General features: G+C 43.4%; 1 protein-coding gene across 3 annotated transcripts in view; it reads right to left on the bottom strand.

The window, feature by feature from the left end:
- trappc12 (trafficking protein particle complex subunit 12) overlaps window positions 1-15481 on the bottom strand; it is a 33876-nt gene that overhangs the window by 2729 nt on the left and 15666 nt on the right. For 2 of the 3 annotated variants that reach the window (XM_058614832.1, XM_058614833.1), the window contains exons 4-12: window positions 15333-15446; window positions 13683-13821; window positions 10521-10633; window positions 10147-10219; window positions 8986-9059; window positions 7449-7547; window positions 6713-6816; window positions 2972-3059; window positions 702-2077 (exon numbers count right to left, since the gene is read on the bottom strand). In XM_058614832.1, the coding sequence (XP_058470815.1) occupies window positions 1835-2077; window positions 2972-3059; window positions 6713-6816; window positions 7449-7547; window positions 8986-9059; window positions 10147-10219; window positions 10521-10633; window positions 13683-13821; window positions 15333-15446 (1047 nt within the window). In that variant the 3' untranslated portion in view covers window positions 702-1834. Of the gene's footprint in view, window positions 1-701; window positions 2078-2971; window positions 3060-6712; window positions 6817-7448; window positions 7548-8985; window positions 9060-10146; window positions 10220-10520; window positions 10634-13682; window positions 13822-15332; window positions 15447-15481 lie in introns of those variants that run through there. The other variant, XR_009233735.1, reaches the window with a different exon arrangement.

Genomic DNA, 15481 nt, shown 5'->3' with positions numbered 1-15481 from the left:
AATTTAAGCTTTTTTTCCCATGATTAAAAACAAGATTTCTGATCATTTCAGCTTCTTATATGTGAATATTTTCTTTGTTTCTTTGCTCCATAAAACAAAGAAATAATCAAAACTGGTCATTTTGGTTTGGAGAACATCATTATCTCCAGGTTTGACAAACACTGATCAACATTTTTTAACATTTTCTGACATTTTATGGACCAAACGATTACTATCATCATGTCAAAAACAGATTTATAAATGTGTGAAAAATGCAGAAGAGAGCTGTAGTGTGAGGAGAATCTTTTTTTTTTTAACTTAACACATAATTTACACATCATTTTACTGCCCTCTAAAGTAAAGAAAAAAGAGTTTTGGTGTAAAAAACACAACTATAATTAATGTAACATAAAGTGTTCTATTAATATCAATAAAAGTCAAGCATAGGGCCCCATAAAGTCTTGGGCCGGCCCTGTTCACCAGTTTAACTCAGTAAACTCATTCAAAGTTGATCAGGGTTATTAACAAACGATTAAAACTAAATGTAGTAAAATTCAACAACCCCACAAGCTTTATTATAATGTGTAATGAATCACTTAAGAGAGGGGGGATTTAATTAAAGTTAACCTTAAACTATAATAACTTATTCAGTTCTGCAACACATGAAAATAATCTGCACAACCGTCCTCACTGCGCTTTTATACACATGTACATACGAAATGTGAAAGTCGATTTATTTTTTTATTAAAGATAAATATTAACAGATAACAGTGACAATTAAAGGTCGATCAGAAAGAAATCATTAAAAAGAATTTTTTTCTCTTTCACATAATAATTTAAACACATAATCTCTATGCTGTTTACAGGATTCCTGATATTTTACACAAACAAGTCAGAATATGATGTCATATAATCTAAAGAGTTTATTCACTGCAAGTTTTTTTTGCAACCTGGTAAAAACATGCAGCGTGAACTGAAGCGGTTTGACGGTTTACACTGTAAGCACACTGAAGCTCAGGATAATGCCCGTGTCAAGTGGGAAATTCTACGACCCATGACCTGCAAGGTGGGGGCGGGGCTTTGCTTGACTCATTGATGGGACAGCGCTGTGGTATCACTGCCAACCTAAAGAAAGCCAAGCACCTAACGTACCGCCTTTTCAACCCACAAAGCAAGATTATGAGCCCACTGTGTTCTTTTATTATTGTTATTATTTTCTGATTAGTCAGTCTGGAAATTGAGTAAGTGGAAAATTTCTGAGTAATTAAATGGCTTTTCAGAGACGAAACTGCGGTGATTAATAAGATTTTAAAAACTTTTGTGTTTGCCATCAAAGACTTTGCTCTCAAACTGTTTCACCCACAAAAGACTGCGATTATTCCGCGATAATAATGAAAAGTAAACGGGGGGAATGTTGACGCGACTGGAAAAACCTACATTTTAAACGTCAATTTCTAATTTAAGTCACACGGTGCAACATAAAAGAGTATAAAACGCTGTCAAACCCGCAGCCAGCTGGGTCTAAATGAAAGACGGCTCACAGTCAAATCACTCGTGATGATTACCCCCCGCTGGTCATGTGACTCACCTCGCAGGTTGTAACAGTCCCTCAGTCTCTCGTGTCTCATTCGGGCTCGGTGACTTCAATGACATCACTGGACCTGGTCAGGCTGTGGTCTGGTACACAACGGTCCACGTTTGCTTTAGTGCAGAGAGAACAAACGACTGCTAACTAGTGAGTTGGAGAGCTTCAGGTGCTGGTAGTAGTGGTGGTGGTGGGTGTTGGGGTTAACTCCATGTCACGGTGGAGGTGGAGGAGGAGGAGGAGAAGGCAGAAGCGCCAACCTGGCGCCTCTTAGACGAGTTTGAGACACTGCGTGTTGAAGCTGTCGCCCTCCCGGCACGCCACCGCCTCCAGCAGGGCCTGCTTCTTCTGCGTGCTGCGAGACGACTCCAGCTCGTACATGGTGGTCAGGTTGAAGAGGACGCTCTCGTGGAGGTAGAGCGCGGGGTCCTGCTGCACCAGGCCCTCCAGCTGGCCCAGGGACTCCTTCAGACGGCCCAGGTACAGCAGGCACACTGCTGCGTTGTTGTTGGCCTGGGGAATACGTGCAGATATGTTGAGTTTAAGTTGAAGAACAACAACATCCTTTCTGGTTTGTAAAGGCTGCCACAGTTGAAGGGGAAGCGAGGGGTGAGAGGAGGAGTCTAATGTCACTAAATCTGAGCATAATTTAATCTGCAGATCATCCCAGTGACATTTTGTAGTAGTGTTCCAAACATATCTGGCATTTTAATGTCAGTTATTGTGTGTTAAATTTAGATGAAACGTCTCTGTGGCTTTCTGTGACACCACCTGCATTTGCTTAAAGCAATGGTTCTCAAACTGTGGTACGTGTTCCACCAGTGGAACATGAGCTTCCTCTGGTGGTGCGTGGAGGAAAAGAAGAGAGAGTAAATGATCTTATCGGGAATAAATCCTTCTCCTGGGTTTGTATTAATATAACGCTTTTCTAGTCTCGCTCACTTGACCACGCAGAGCTGCTTTACACTACGACTCATTCACTCACACGTTCATACACCTTCATCTTAGGTGATAACGGTGTTACTTCGAGAGCTCAATATTTCCTCAGGCTGTATTTGGTATAATAAAAGGTTTGAGAACCACTGGCTTAATTAAAGGACTCAATTTGTGGTCAAAATGTAATAAATATGTTCTGTAAACAGAAAACGACAATGACAAGGAACACATCATTACAGTGGCATGAAAAGTCATTGATTTACAACACTTAGCTATAAACTAGAACCAAAACTGACCAGGTTTAAAGTTGTTTAAACAAATGTATTAATACATTTAATTACAAATAATCATCAATTTTTTTGTAAAATCACAGCCTCCAGTCGTCTTATAGGAAATATTTAAATAATGCAAACATTGTGATTGTGAGCAGAAGCATGGAATAGAAGTGTGGTGAATGTGGTTAATACTCACAACCGGGTTTTTGGGGTCAATTTGTAAGACTTCAGCGAACGACGCGTGTGCTTCAGCGTAGTTATTCTGACTGAGGTGGACAAAGGCCCTGCACGACACACACACACACACACACACACACACACACACACACACACACACACACACACACACAAACAGGTTCAGGTGACATTACAACAATACTTTTATGATAAAAAGTTGATTTTTTCCTTGTCCAGATTTTTACTGGCTGATCCTTTCAGCTCAATACTCCCTTCTGGAAAGGGTAACCAGAACAAGTACGGCGGGTACAACTCGACGGTCTTTCTGAAGGTTTATTCCACATACAAAGTTAAACAGCAGTTAGACAGCAGTCAGTTAGTAGTTAGACAGCAGTCCGTTAGTTAGACAGTTAGTTAGCTACTAACTAGAGTTAGTTAGGTTGTAAAACCGACAAGTCGTACAGGTTCTGATGATAGATTGATTTACAAAGGCACATACGAAGGTAATATATAACAAAAAAGGGCTTTGACAATGCACCTTAAAGGCACTTTAAAGGCAACAGTGCTTTGATACCAATTACAACAATAAACAGATAAATAGAATGAAAGATAAATAGCTTTGCCTGCTAGAAAGTTCTACACCTCCCACTTGGCCTAGGCCTTGGTTTGCACTTCTTTACAGCCTTTCGGGCATAACTGACCCCTCCACAGAGCTTAGCTAGAGAACTGTACCTTTTCAGACCCACTTGGACTATGAGTGCGGCTCCCCACAGTGTCTCATCTTTCTTGGTCTCAACAGGGGTCGATTGACTGTCAAACAGTCCTGCCGACTGGAACCATGCTAGAGCCCTGCTAACTCCATCTGTGAAATTCCAGCCTTCACCACCGGAATTTAACGACTTCTTTGCTTGAGTTCTGGTGAGAACTGCTGTAAAGTCTTTCTTCTGGAGTTTACTCACTGTCTCTGTAGCATCAACTGCCACTTTTGCGGCAGACCTCATAGGCCAATCTTTCACTGGACTAGACAGGAACTCTGGACCCTTTTGCCACTCTTCCAACAGCTCAATTGCTTTCCCTTGGAGCTTGTCGGAGAGGGATTCATCCCAAGTGTCCTTAGTGAGCTTGCCAGCTTCCTAGGAGGCCTTCCTCACAAGAATCACACCTTTTTGCTTCACAGGTGTTGTTAGATCGATGGGGTCGTACAATCAAGTGATCTGGCTTGCTGAACTTCAAAAGCTCTACTCTTGTGAGTAATGACTTTTGGCCTTTCAGGAACAATAAGAGCCTCGAAATGGTTTCCCGGGAAGGCATATTTTTTGGGGCTGCTCACATGCGCAAGCCACTGTGTTAGCATTTTCTCAGAAATTCTGCTCTCTAAAGACAGTATCACCAGGTGCTTCTGCTCTTGTTTAGTGAGCTCTGGCTCCAATGAGCTGTGGCTTCTCTTCAGTTCCTTTGTCTGGTTTGGAGTTAGCAGTGGTGCGGTTAGCAGCCAAGTCCTCCTGTGCTAAGCTCAGCTTTTCTTCTGGTGTCATGAGGTCTTGATGCAGCGCAGAAACTTCCGACTCTTTCTGGTAGAAGTCAGACTGAAGCTCAGTGAGATTTTCCTGACTTTCTACCAAGGTCTTCTGCAGCTCTGCAGTCTGGGTCTTTACATCTGGGCCCTCAGTTCACTCTGCTCCTCTACCTTCTTGACAATGACTTCCTGTAACTCTGTCACTTGACCCTTCAGTTTCTCCTGCTCCACTTCAAAGGACTCTGTGGGACCCACTTGCGCCTGGATACTCACCCAATCAGCCTTCTCGTTCCCGGAGAACGTAGGCAAGGTATCCTGGTACCCTGGTAACACATCCAGTACTCTGCCTGTCAACAGGCGGAGAAACAATAGCCGAGTGGGTGTGAACAGGTGGGATGGTACTAACACGGGTTACTGGTCGGATATGCCCATTTCCCCGTTCGTTATCCCGGCGGCATGCCCACTCATCCATCAGTACCTCCTTTTTATCTTCCAATGTCAAAAGGAGTGTCCATTTCTCTTTTCCGTATGGCCAATAGCCTTTCCGAGCATATACGGCCTCTCTGAGTCCATTAAGTTTTCGATCCGGTTGTCTTCTCTTGGCCTCTTTCTGACTCCACAGGCAGTATATTTCCTCTCCCGAGTGCCTCAACCTGATCGAAAGCCGAATTGAACTGTGTGACGAGGGCGTCTATATCCGGCTTAGCATCCTTGAACCACAGTATTTCCATAGTCTCTTGGTGCCTTTTTACAATGGCGTCCCTCTTTGCCAGGGCATTGCTCAGTTCACAGTTGTCGTCCGTTGGGTCTATCTGTCCCAGTTCTTCGATATATTCATTGCAGGCGTCGACGAAAATATCATAGTCGTTTTCCAACCCTGCCAACTCTTGCAACAATTTTTCTGTACCTAGACAACCATCGTTGACATTAACGTGGTTAATACGCGTTGTTAGGCTCCGCTGCGCATTTGACCGTCTCCGTTGTAGACTTTCCAGATCTGGCTTGTCGTCTGCCATTTTACTTCTTTGAACTACTGACTCACTCCAAAATTGGAATTGTTCAAAGGATTTGACTCTCTCAAAAAGTGTTGTTCGTTGCCAATGACTCGTTCAAAGGATTCAGTCCTTTACAAACAACACGTCCATGAATGGCACACGAATGTCTACGCTCCTAGCTGTCGACGTCACAATGTCACAGTCTCTTCCGTAGCACTGTTAGTGGCTTAACGGTTTAGCTCTTTGCCCAGAAGAGCTCTGTATTCCTTCACAGCCTTCCTCACAGCTGCGGCACTTCCTTTAATCCTTCAACGGCTCCGTTAGCTCCTTGCTCCGGCTCCTCCGTTTTAGTGATTCACGACTGCTTCACCAGTACTCCGGTCCTGGTACTTCACGATTGCCGTCCTCCGCTCGGCAGTCCGTACTCCACAGATACGGCGCCGACAACGGTTTTACAACTGTTTACTGGCTGATCCTTTCAGCTCAATACTCCCTTCTGGAAAGGGTAACCAGAACAAGTACGGCGGGTACAACTCGACTGTCTTTCTGAAGGTTTATTCCGCATACACAGTTAAACAGCAGTTAGACAGCAGTCCGTTAGTTAGACAGTTAGTAATTATTTAGCTACTAACTAGAGTTAGTTAGGTTGTAAAACAGAGAAGTCGTACAGGTTCTGATGATAGATAGATTTACAAAGGCACATACGAAGTAATATATAACAAAAAAGGGCTTTGATAATGCACCTTAAAGGCACTTTAAAGGCAACAGTGCTTTGATACCAATTACAACAATAAACAGATAAATAGAATGAAAGATAAATTGCTTTGCCTGCTAGAAAGTTCTACATTCCTCCTAACGTGAGTGTATAAACACATTTGTATGTCCACACAAGTACAGGTTCTTTATTTCACATATTTAAATGTGTCTTTGAAACAAATAGTGACGTTTTTAAGTTTACAATCTACTGGGGGGCTGTAAATAGATCAGTTATAAATAAAACGGTGTAAGGACAAAATAACCAAACGAGCATCCTCAGCACAGCCAGTGCGAGGCAGACAGGTTCTGTCACTCCAGCTCAGCTTTATAACTCCACATCTCTTCAGGCCAGAGAGACAGAGGTGTGACCTCCTGTGCTACACCCACACAGAGAGAATTATCCTTAACAGCGTCAGACACACACAGACACACACACACACACACAGAGACACGGTGGTGATGAGACGGTGCTAAATGCACGGCACAGGCGTACCTGTTCATTAACATGCATGTGATGTGACTGGACTGGCTCTCTTTCATCTGGCAGCTCTTCTCCACGTCCTGGAAGTACCTCTCTGCCGTTTTCACGTCTCCAATCTGGTCGAGAGCAAAGCGGCGGTTACACCCTTAACACTTTTAAACAACTCTCGGACAAGCACAGATAAATTCTGCTCAATTTAATGTACGGATCTGCCCCACAATTAGCTACGCGCTTCGCAGCGAGACACTGACTTTGTTTTTGTCATGTGACGTGAACGTGGGACGGGGAACACACTGAGTGAATAAGTCAACCACAAACCAATCAGTTATGTTTTCAGTGTTAATGCAACACCTGTTCAACCACCTTCCATGGAAGAATCTATTATGGAGCACATCCAGATGTGAGTGTGTGCTATTTTCTCACTTTATCTTTACTTAGGAACTCACGTTTAGATTAAAATCAATCATCCAATCATCCATGCAACTGTTAACAACAAATAACAATAAAACAATAAAGACAAATATTACCCAGAACATAGCACGAGGCAGCAGTAATTACACATTATCAGTTCATTAAAAGCAGCTCGCAGTAACTACTTCCTTAATTCTTCTACATTTAAAAATCATCTAAAGGGACGAGGATTTTTGAGTTTGTACAGGAGATTGTTCCAGAGCCAGAGGCCTGTTTGCATTCTGACAGAGGGCACTCGTGTGTGTGTGTGTGTGTGTGTGTACACTTATGTACAAACCTGCAAGAAGATGCGTCCTATTCCACTGAGCAGCTGAACTCGCTGGTGAGGTTCATACTGGATGATGGAGTGATAGGTATCCACAGCTAACACATAGTCCTGAGACAGGAAGATTCATTAAAAGGCAGATAATAAAATAAAACACATGGTGGAGACAGAAAGTTAGAAGCAAGTAAGTTGACAGACCAGGGAGGTTAAAAAAAAAGTAGAGAGACACAGAGAGAAGGAGAGAGAGAGAGGGCATTAATCAAACATATGGAGTATTAGCGGGAGCGATGTGACCCTTCTCCCACCTCCACATCGCTCACACAGTGACTGGACTGCTGAGGCAGGCGACAGAGAGAGGTCAGAGAGGTGTGTGCACTGAGCTGGGTCGAGGTACACAGAGTGTGTGTGTGTGTGTGTACACACGTGTGTGTGTGTGTGTGATGTGGTGCAGGCTTCTGCTTTGGCTGAGTTTTCACATCACAGCGCGTCCCACAGAATCATCTACTGCAAAGTAGAATAAAATGAACGCTCATCTAAAGTCTCTGTACTCTGCAGATAATCTGTTAATCTGTGTGTGCTTTTCCTGCTTTGAAGAGAAACACGTCTGTATCATGTGTTCGTTACAAGTAAATCAATCAAAATGAATGAATCTTAGTCCACTGCACCACTGAGCTCCATTGTTGTTAAAACTAATATTAGAAATACATAGACATTTCATTTTGACTCAGTCCTGCATATGTTATTCTGCTGCTATGAATAATAATAACCCAAAAGAGCACACTTTAAATCTGCTTAAATAATGTTTGTGTCCAGCCGGTCTTTTCCTTTTTAAGATTTATTAAGAATTATTATGACACAATTTTGAATCAACATACAATTGTTTTTTTGTGTTTTTTTCATTTAATTTGCAAGAAACACATGAACAGTGAACTCATAAATGCACTGTTGTTATTTACGATATTCCATGTACATCATGTTCATGAGTCTGCAGTGTTTCCTCACACTTACATTATTCATGGCCAAGGCTAATTTTTCGGGAATCATGAATTTCATTTCCATGCCACGCAGTAATGAACAGAAACAAACATGTATATTTAATAACGACTCTCAAACGTGACGTACTAAACATTCAGTATTCATGATTTCTAAAGTCACTGTTATGCTCCTTTAAAAGGTGATTTATTTATTTATTTTAAGCTGAACTTCAACCAAAGCACTTGGATAATACTACAATCCACCAGTAGATGGCACTGTGGTTTCTCTCCACAGTCTGAGCCAAAGCCACACTTATCCTCTCCCTCCCTCCCTCTCTATGTCTCTCTCTCTGTGTTTTGTTCCCTCTCTCACTGACCACGAATCCAATTAGTGGTCAGTCTGGGGGGATTTCACTGTGAATCCTCCACCAGCCTGGCATCACAGATCTGTGAGACCTTCTCTCTGTGTGTCTCTCTCTCACACACACACACACACCTCACGCAGAGACAAATCCAGGCAGACTAAGATGCGCACACAGGGACATATTCACACCATGATACACACACACACCTACCTTCATGAGCAGCAGACAGTTGGCCATGGAGAACATGACCCGGCTGACGCGAGACTGCCACAGTTTAAGAGACGCTGCACACAGCGAGAGAAGACAGACAGACACAGGGTGACTTCCTACTTTCACTTTTTTTAGCGGCGTCCCTGTAATGTCACCTTTTTTCCCCCTCTCTCCTCCATTCATCCCTCTTTTTCCTTCCATCCCTCTCATTACACGTCCCATCTCCCCCCCCCCCCCACACACACACACACACTCCCCCAACACCAGGGTTTATTTTAAGGTGAGGTGTTGAGGAAGACACTGCGGCACACTCCACTTTCCCTCTTCCTCTCAGACAGTGTGCAAGCGTGTGAAAGAGCTCGAGTGCGGGGCCTATTAGTATTCATCACCGCAGTCATGTGTGTGTGTGTTGAGGAGAAGAGCTAATCACTCAGTAGGGGTCTGATGTGTGAAGGGAAGGCCCTGCGTTATTGACTCGACTGTCGACTGTCTGCATGGGCAGGGAGAGGAGACACAGAGGGCACAGCCATTACTCTGCTGTTAAGAGAGAGTAGAAACCAGCACATACACATTTGTACATGTGTCAAACCCTGAGGACGTTTACTTCAACTTTGCCAAATGCCTTGTTGGTGTTCATGGCCATGGATTCAATAATAAAGGGAAAAAAAAAAAAACAGCTTAATTAACAGTCGCGGGATTTTGCAGAGAATGTACATTACAGGTCATATAGAGGTGTGTCTACGTAAACCTAAACCTGGAGAAGTTTACATGAAGGCACCCATTTCCCCGGCACACCAGTGCAGATGTGAGTGGATTGGATCGGGTCGATCTCTATTGATCTGCTTGGCGTGAAGGGCTGGAGAGACCATTTGATATTCAGTGTGAGTGCACGAGTGGTGAGGTGCTAAACACTTTTTTAGAGCGCCGCATTGGTGTGTCTGTGTGGTTGAGAGTGTGTGTGTGTGTATGTGGGGCCAAGGTATGCTGCAGTCCTGCACCAGGTGTGCCTGTGTGTGTGTGTGTGTGTGTGTTAGCCACTGGGGCCCATGACCTCACTCTCCTCCTTCATCATGATGCAGTCTGGGACTGGGGCCAGGTCTGTAGCCCACATGTCTGGGTGCATGGGCGTGTGTGTGTGTGTGTGTGTGTGTGTGTGCTTACCTTGCTTGTTCTCCTGTGTGAGCGTGATCATGGTGCCGTCCTCAGCCAAGCCTTTCTCCAGGTTCTCCAGAATCTGTTTATCGTCGAGGGAATTCAAGATTCAAAACTTCACAGACGGAAGTTGCTTTCGCTACAATCTCTGCAGGCGTTTTTATGGGCGTGTGTGTGTGTGTGTGTTAAAATATGCATATTCAATACCTCTAAAATCCAACCGTATTCAGCTGTTTAAACAGGTGGGCTGAAAGATTAGTGGCTAATGTGCTTTTCTGTGGGCGTATAGTTTTATTGTGTGAATGCTATAGAGAATGCATATCTTTATGTTCAACCAGAGGCTGTGTTCGTGTATGTGTGTGTGTGTGTGTGTGTTTCCTTACAGCCAGGCAGACGGTTTTGAGAGTGTGCAGGCGGTCCAGAGCCTCCTGGGGTTTGGCCAGGTACTGGGGAAGCTCGGCATGCAGCAGTCGCATGGAGAACGGCACCATGGAGCCTGGACAGGAGGGAGGGCGGGAGGGAGGGAGGGAGGGAGGGAGGACAAGATGAAAACGGTGAGCCAGAGAGAGAGAGAGAAGACGTGTGAGGGAAAGGGGGAAATGAGAAACAAGGTGGGATGAGGACAAGGCGGCAGAAAGAGGGAGGAAAAAAGAGAGGGAAGGCAGAAAGAGCCAGAAAGACACAGAGCACGAGATGAGAATATAAACCCATCCACCCACACACAGACTGCACACAGCCCTGGAGGCAGAAACCTACAGATGGCATTGAGCTACGTATGGCTGCTTATTAAACTCTCTCATCTCTCTCTCCGGGTGTGCTGCACAGCTCCATCACTCATCTCTCTGCCTCATCCCTCTGTCTCGCTCTGCCTCGACATCATTCACACTCTCTCACTAACCCCTCTCTCTTTCACACGCACACACACACGCACACGCACACACCTCAGAGGAAGAGCCTATATTCAGGTGAGTCCCCAGGCTTTGATCAGGGTGTCTTTGATACTGTGATCAGATGTGAAACTCAGGTAGCTTGTCCATCTGTGGCTGGTGTTTCTGCCAGCCTCGTCTATGCATCTCTATTTCTACCGCTCTTGTCTATCTACTTGTGCTCCCGATCTTTTCCCTTCAACCGTAACTTTACAAACACCTTTTCCCCATTTACCCCACTGTCTGTGTTGCTGCGCCTTGTTACATTATCGACTGGACAGACTTCATTTTCTGATTTCTGTTTGTGCTAAAAATAACACAGACAGTCAGAAACATATTTACAGGTAAATTATGGGGTGTCCGTTATGTTTGGCTTGAGCTCGTTCAGTATCTCTTGAGGTCACGTGACTGGATCCATCAGCATGTTTAGGAGCTGGTCAGACGTTTTTATGCAAAGCAGCTGATTTGAATAGGAATTTCTAAAAATAAATGACATGACAGTGATGCAACGGAGTGAAAATTGTAGAGAGGGATGCAATATTCAGAATTAGTTAGGTCAGTTATCAGTTTTGGTCAAATTCACTGAGCATAAACTGTTAAAATGTTAATAATAAAAAAAGTCACACTGTGGGCTATTTATTTCTTCTTCTTCGACTCATTTGGAGCATTTTGTTTTTGAAATAGCTGCAATAGCTCGACGGTAACATACAGACTAATATCCGTTTTGGTAGATAGTTATATTAGTATTTTTATCAGACATACAAAAGTGGTACTTTAGCATCAAAGGATCATGGCAACTGACCAGAAGAGAAAAGTAGATGCATACGGTCACACATTTAAAGAAAGATGATCAGTGATGATGATGATGAAGGCCAGTCTCTATCATCATCATCATCATCATCCCAGCAGCTGAGCTGGATGAGCTGCATTGACAAATGTGGAGACAAAAGTTTGCTGATAACAAGCAGCTTCTACAAGACTGCATTCTGACAGGAACAACAGCTGTGAAGAAGGAGCTCCTATTGCTTCTTCTGCCGCTGCTGAGCTGCTAGCGCAACACAAAGTGACATCTGAATATCCCGGCGAGTTTGCAGAAACTCTTTCATGCATTTGGTGAGAGTTTCAGGACAACAAAAGGAACCCAACAGCAGGTTGTTTAATGTGGAACAAGCAGATGTGAGGACAGGCTGCATCACAAATTCATCGAGCTACAAAGAGGAGCGCCTTCAAAAAAAAGTGGATTTTTGGTTGTGAGGCTTTTTCTCATTCTGAGGAAACACAGACTGAAGCCTGGATCAGTGTTGCTGTTGTTGTTCTTGACAACCTTCCTGCGAGGAAGATCCACGATGTGTTGGACGACTGAATCCAGAAGAAGGCAGCAATGCAGCATTAAGGACGCCAACTGCAATTAGGACTCTTTCAAAGTCTTATATAGCATAAGCTATACAATAACAAATAGCCCCTGATGAAAGAGTGGATACATTTGCATAAAATGTAATAGAACAATACATATTAAATGCTAATAAGGGCGCTTGTCTTCATGAAAACCTCAGACGTTAAGATTTAATCTGAGACAAACTTCCTGTCTGCCTCAGCATAATTATTGAATTTCACCCGTCTTCTATTTGCTGAGCTGATATTAAACCAGTTGACTCTTGATTTGTTGCACTGAGAAGTCGCTTAAGAATGTACTTAGTACTTGACCCTTAACACGTTTCATTCAACCTACAAGAAAACGCTTGTCTTCATTTGATCAGAACATTAGACGGATCTCACCTAAAGACGCTACTTGACAGGCATGCAGCAATCACGTCAGTTTGACAGGTAAATGAATAACTGACGGGGGCATCTCCTGGAACTCGCTCGATCTTAATTTTTTTGTGCGGGAGCCAGAGAAACGTTCAGACTTGTGATGTCACGATACACAATGCGTGCCATTTTGTCTATGAGCACCTAGCAGGGCACAGAGCATTTAATATTGAACAATGGAGAGTCAATTGGTTCTCTCTTTGGAGGGCTGTGCAGTGTAGCTTCAAGTGTGTTTTAAAGTGTGAGTGTGTGTGTGTGGGTGTGGGTGTGCGTGTGAATGCAGCCGAGACTCTGCTACTGCCTTCACTGTAGTAGCCCAAGGGGCAAAGCAGATCCAAAGTAATGGGAATACATTAGAGAGCAATTCATGCAGCCTAAGAAGAGGAAAAACAAAACCAAAGAACTGCTGGAGACAAGTGGAGTTGGAGTTTCGTGAAGATACCGTCTTATATCAAGCTCTTGGCAGAAACTTTCTTTTAAATATTTAATAGAATAGTGGTGCTCTCGCTTGTGTATCCTAAAAAATATGGGCGAGATGCAAAATCCTTTTGGAGAGCAGGCTAATAACACATTCAGACTTCAGATAAGAGCTTCCACGCAGCTTTTCACCACCACCATGAATGGCACAATGCAACCTTCAGTTGGTTCTGCGTGAGAATTCATAGAGCGGCTTCTGAATGAGTGCAATAGGATATGAAACTATGTTTGACTTCTAAAAAGCACACTATATTAAAGTTTCTGCAGTCGATACTGACAGTGTTCCTCTGACATGAACGTAATTAATAAGACAAAAAGGTCAGACGATAGTACCTCTCCTCCCAGGGTAAACAGTAGGGTAGTACTCATAGAAGAGGTCGGGATGATCCAGGTCGCCAAAGGGTTCAAACTCCAGCTCAGCATTCTGGAAGAGGTTGAGCTTGGTGAGAAGAGCCAGCCGCACGAACCAGAGCTGAAACAAAGAAAAGATGGAGAGGACATTACAACAAAATGCAGGTAACTCGTCTGTTTTTCTGTTAGTTGCTGCTTCACGTGCCTCTGACAATGGACTGGTGGTTTATTTTACGGCGCCACCGTTAAACTGTCATCTCTTTCAGGAGCTTGGTGGTTGGATTTGACAGCAAAATCTCTAAAACCTCACCTCCATGTCTGCTTGGTTACTCCACAGTACTGCTTCAACTGCTACAGCATGTCTGTGCATAACCCACTGGAGCCTCTCAAGGTCTTTCAGGGCACAGTTATCTCCACTACATATATATATATATATATATATATATATATATATATATATATATATATATATATATATATATATATATGGACCTCTGTATAGAAGATCTGCAGGATCTCTAACAGAAAGATAAGCTTCTGCATCTCTTTCAGTTACTGGAGTTTTGCTGCTGGTACGATGGCGGCAGTGTCCAGACAACTAACTCTTTCTTGTAAATCAAAACACAAATTTCGCCGATGAAACCCTACTTACACCTTAACATTTAAGAATAAATATTTGACGTAGTAATTCCAACACACAGGCCACTGTGACCCTTTGCAGAAACAGATTAAGGTCAGGCGAGAGGGCGCCACCTGCGCTGGCACACTATTTAAAAAGTGGCAGAACTGTATCTATTAGGGCTGCACAATTCATTGTTTTCAAATGGAAAAAAGACTACAATTTAATCATTCTATTTTTGATTGTTAGGGCTGCAACAATTAATTGATTAATTCATTATTTATCGAATTACTTAGGTACTAAATTAACTATTTGATAATTGGTTAATTTATCATTATGTTGTGGTTTATTTGCTCCTTTATGACAGTTAACTGAATATTAATTTAGCATATTAAGTCATTAATACTTAACTGAAGTTCTATATATATATATGTATATATATATATATATATATATATATGTAAATCTCTCAAATCAAACCACAGTCACAATATATGATATTTGACCTAAACTGTTCAGTCCTAGTATCAGTACACATGCACAGCCTTTGCTATCTGGTAAATGTCCTCACAGATATCTTCAACAGCTGCTGTCCCAAGTAGTGAATCCCCACATGCGCCAAGTCAACAACCATCATCCTGGTGCCTAAGAAGTCTCCCGTGTCCAGCCTGAATTCTCCACCCTCTGGCGCTCACATCTCTAATTATGAAGTGCTTTGAGAGGCACTGCAGGCTCCCAGTCTCACTTGACCCCTTCCACTTTCCTCACCACTCCAACTACTCCACTAAGGGTGCATTAACATCTGACCTCCTCCCAGCCGTGTCCCCACAACATCTGGCGACGCTGAGCCCGTTCGGCCTCAGTGCCTCCGAATGTGGCCTCAGCAATCAAATGTCCACTTGTGCTTAGATCACCCGAGAGATGCTTGTTAATTTCAGACAGGGCCAAATATAAGTAGAGTGGTGAAACGGCAGAATAATGGACAGATGAAGAAAAATACACTGGTATCTTACCTGCAGTGAATCTGTGGTGTGGGAGGTTGCCTGGCCAGCTTTTCCGTATCCCTGACCGTGAGCTGTCAACAATCGGCCTGTCAGATCTACAGCAGCCCGCCAGTTCTTACTGGTCTGCAGGGGAGAAGAAACAACACTTTAAAAAACCC

This window comes from Solea solea, chromosome 18 (assembly GCF_958295425.1).
Source record: "Solea solea chromosome 18, fSolSol10.1, whole genome shotgun sequence".
In the NCBI taxonomy this organism is placed as follows: domain Eukaryota; kingdom Metazoa; phylum Chordata; class Actinopteri; order Pleuronectiformes; family Soleidae; genus Solea; species Solea solea.
Note: the sequence above shows the minus strand (reverse complement) of the source record. Positions and strands in the feature narration are given on the sequence as shown.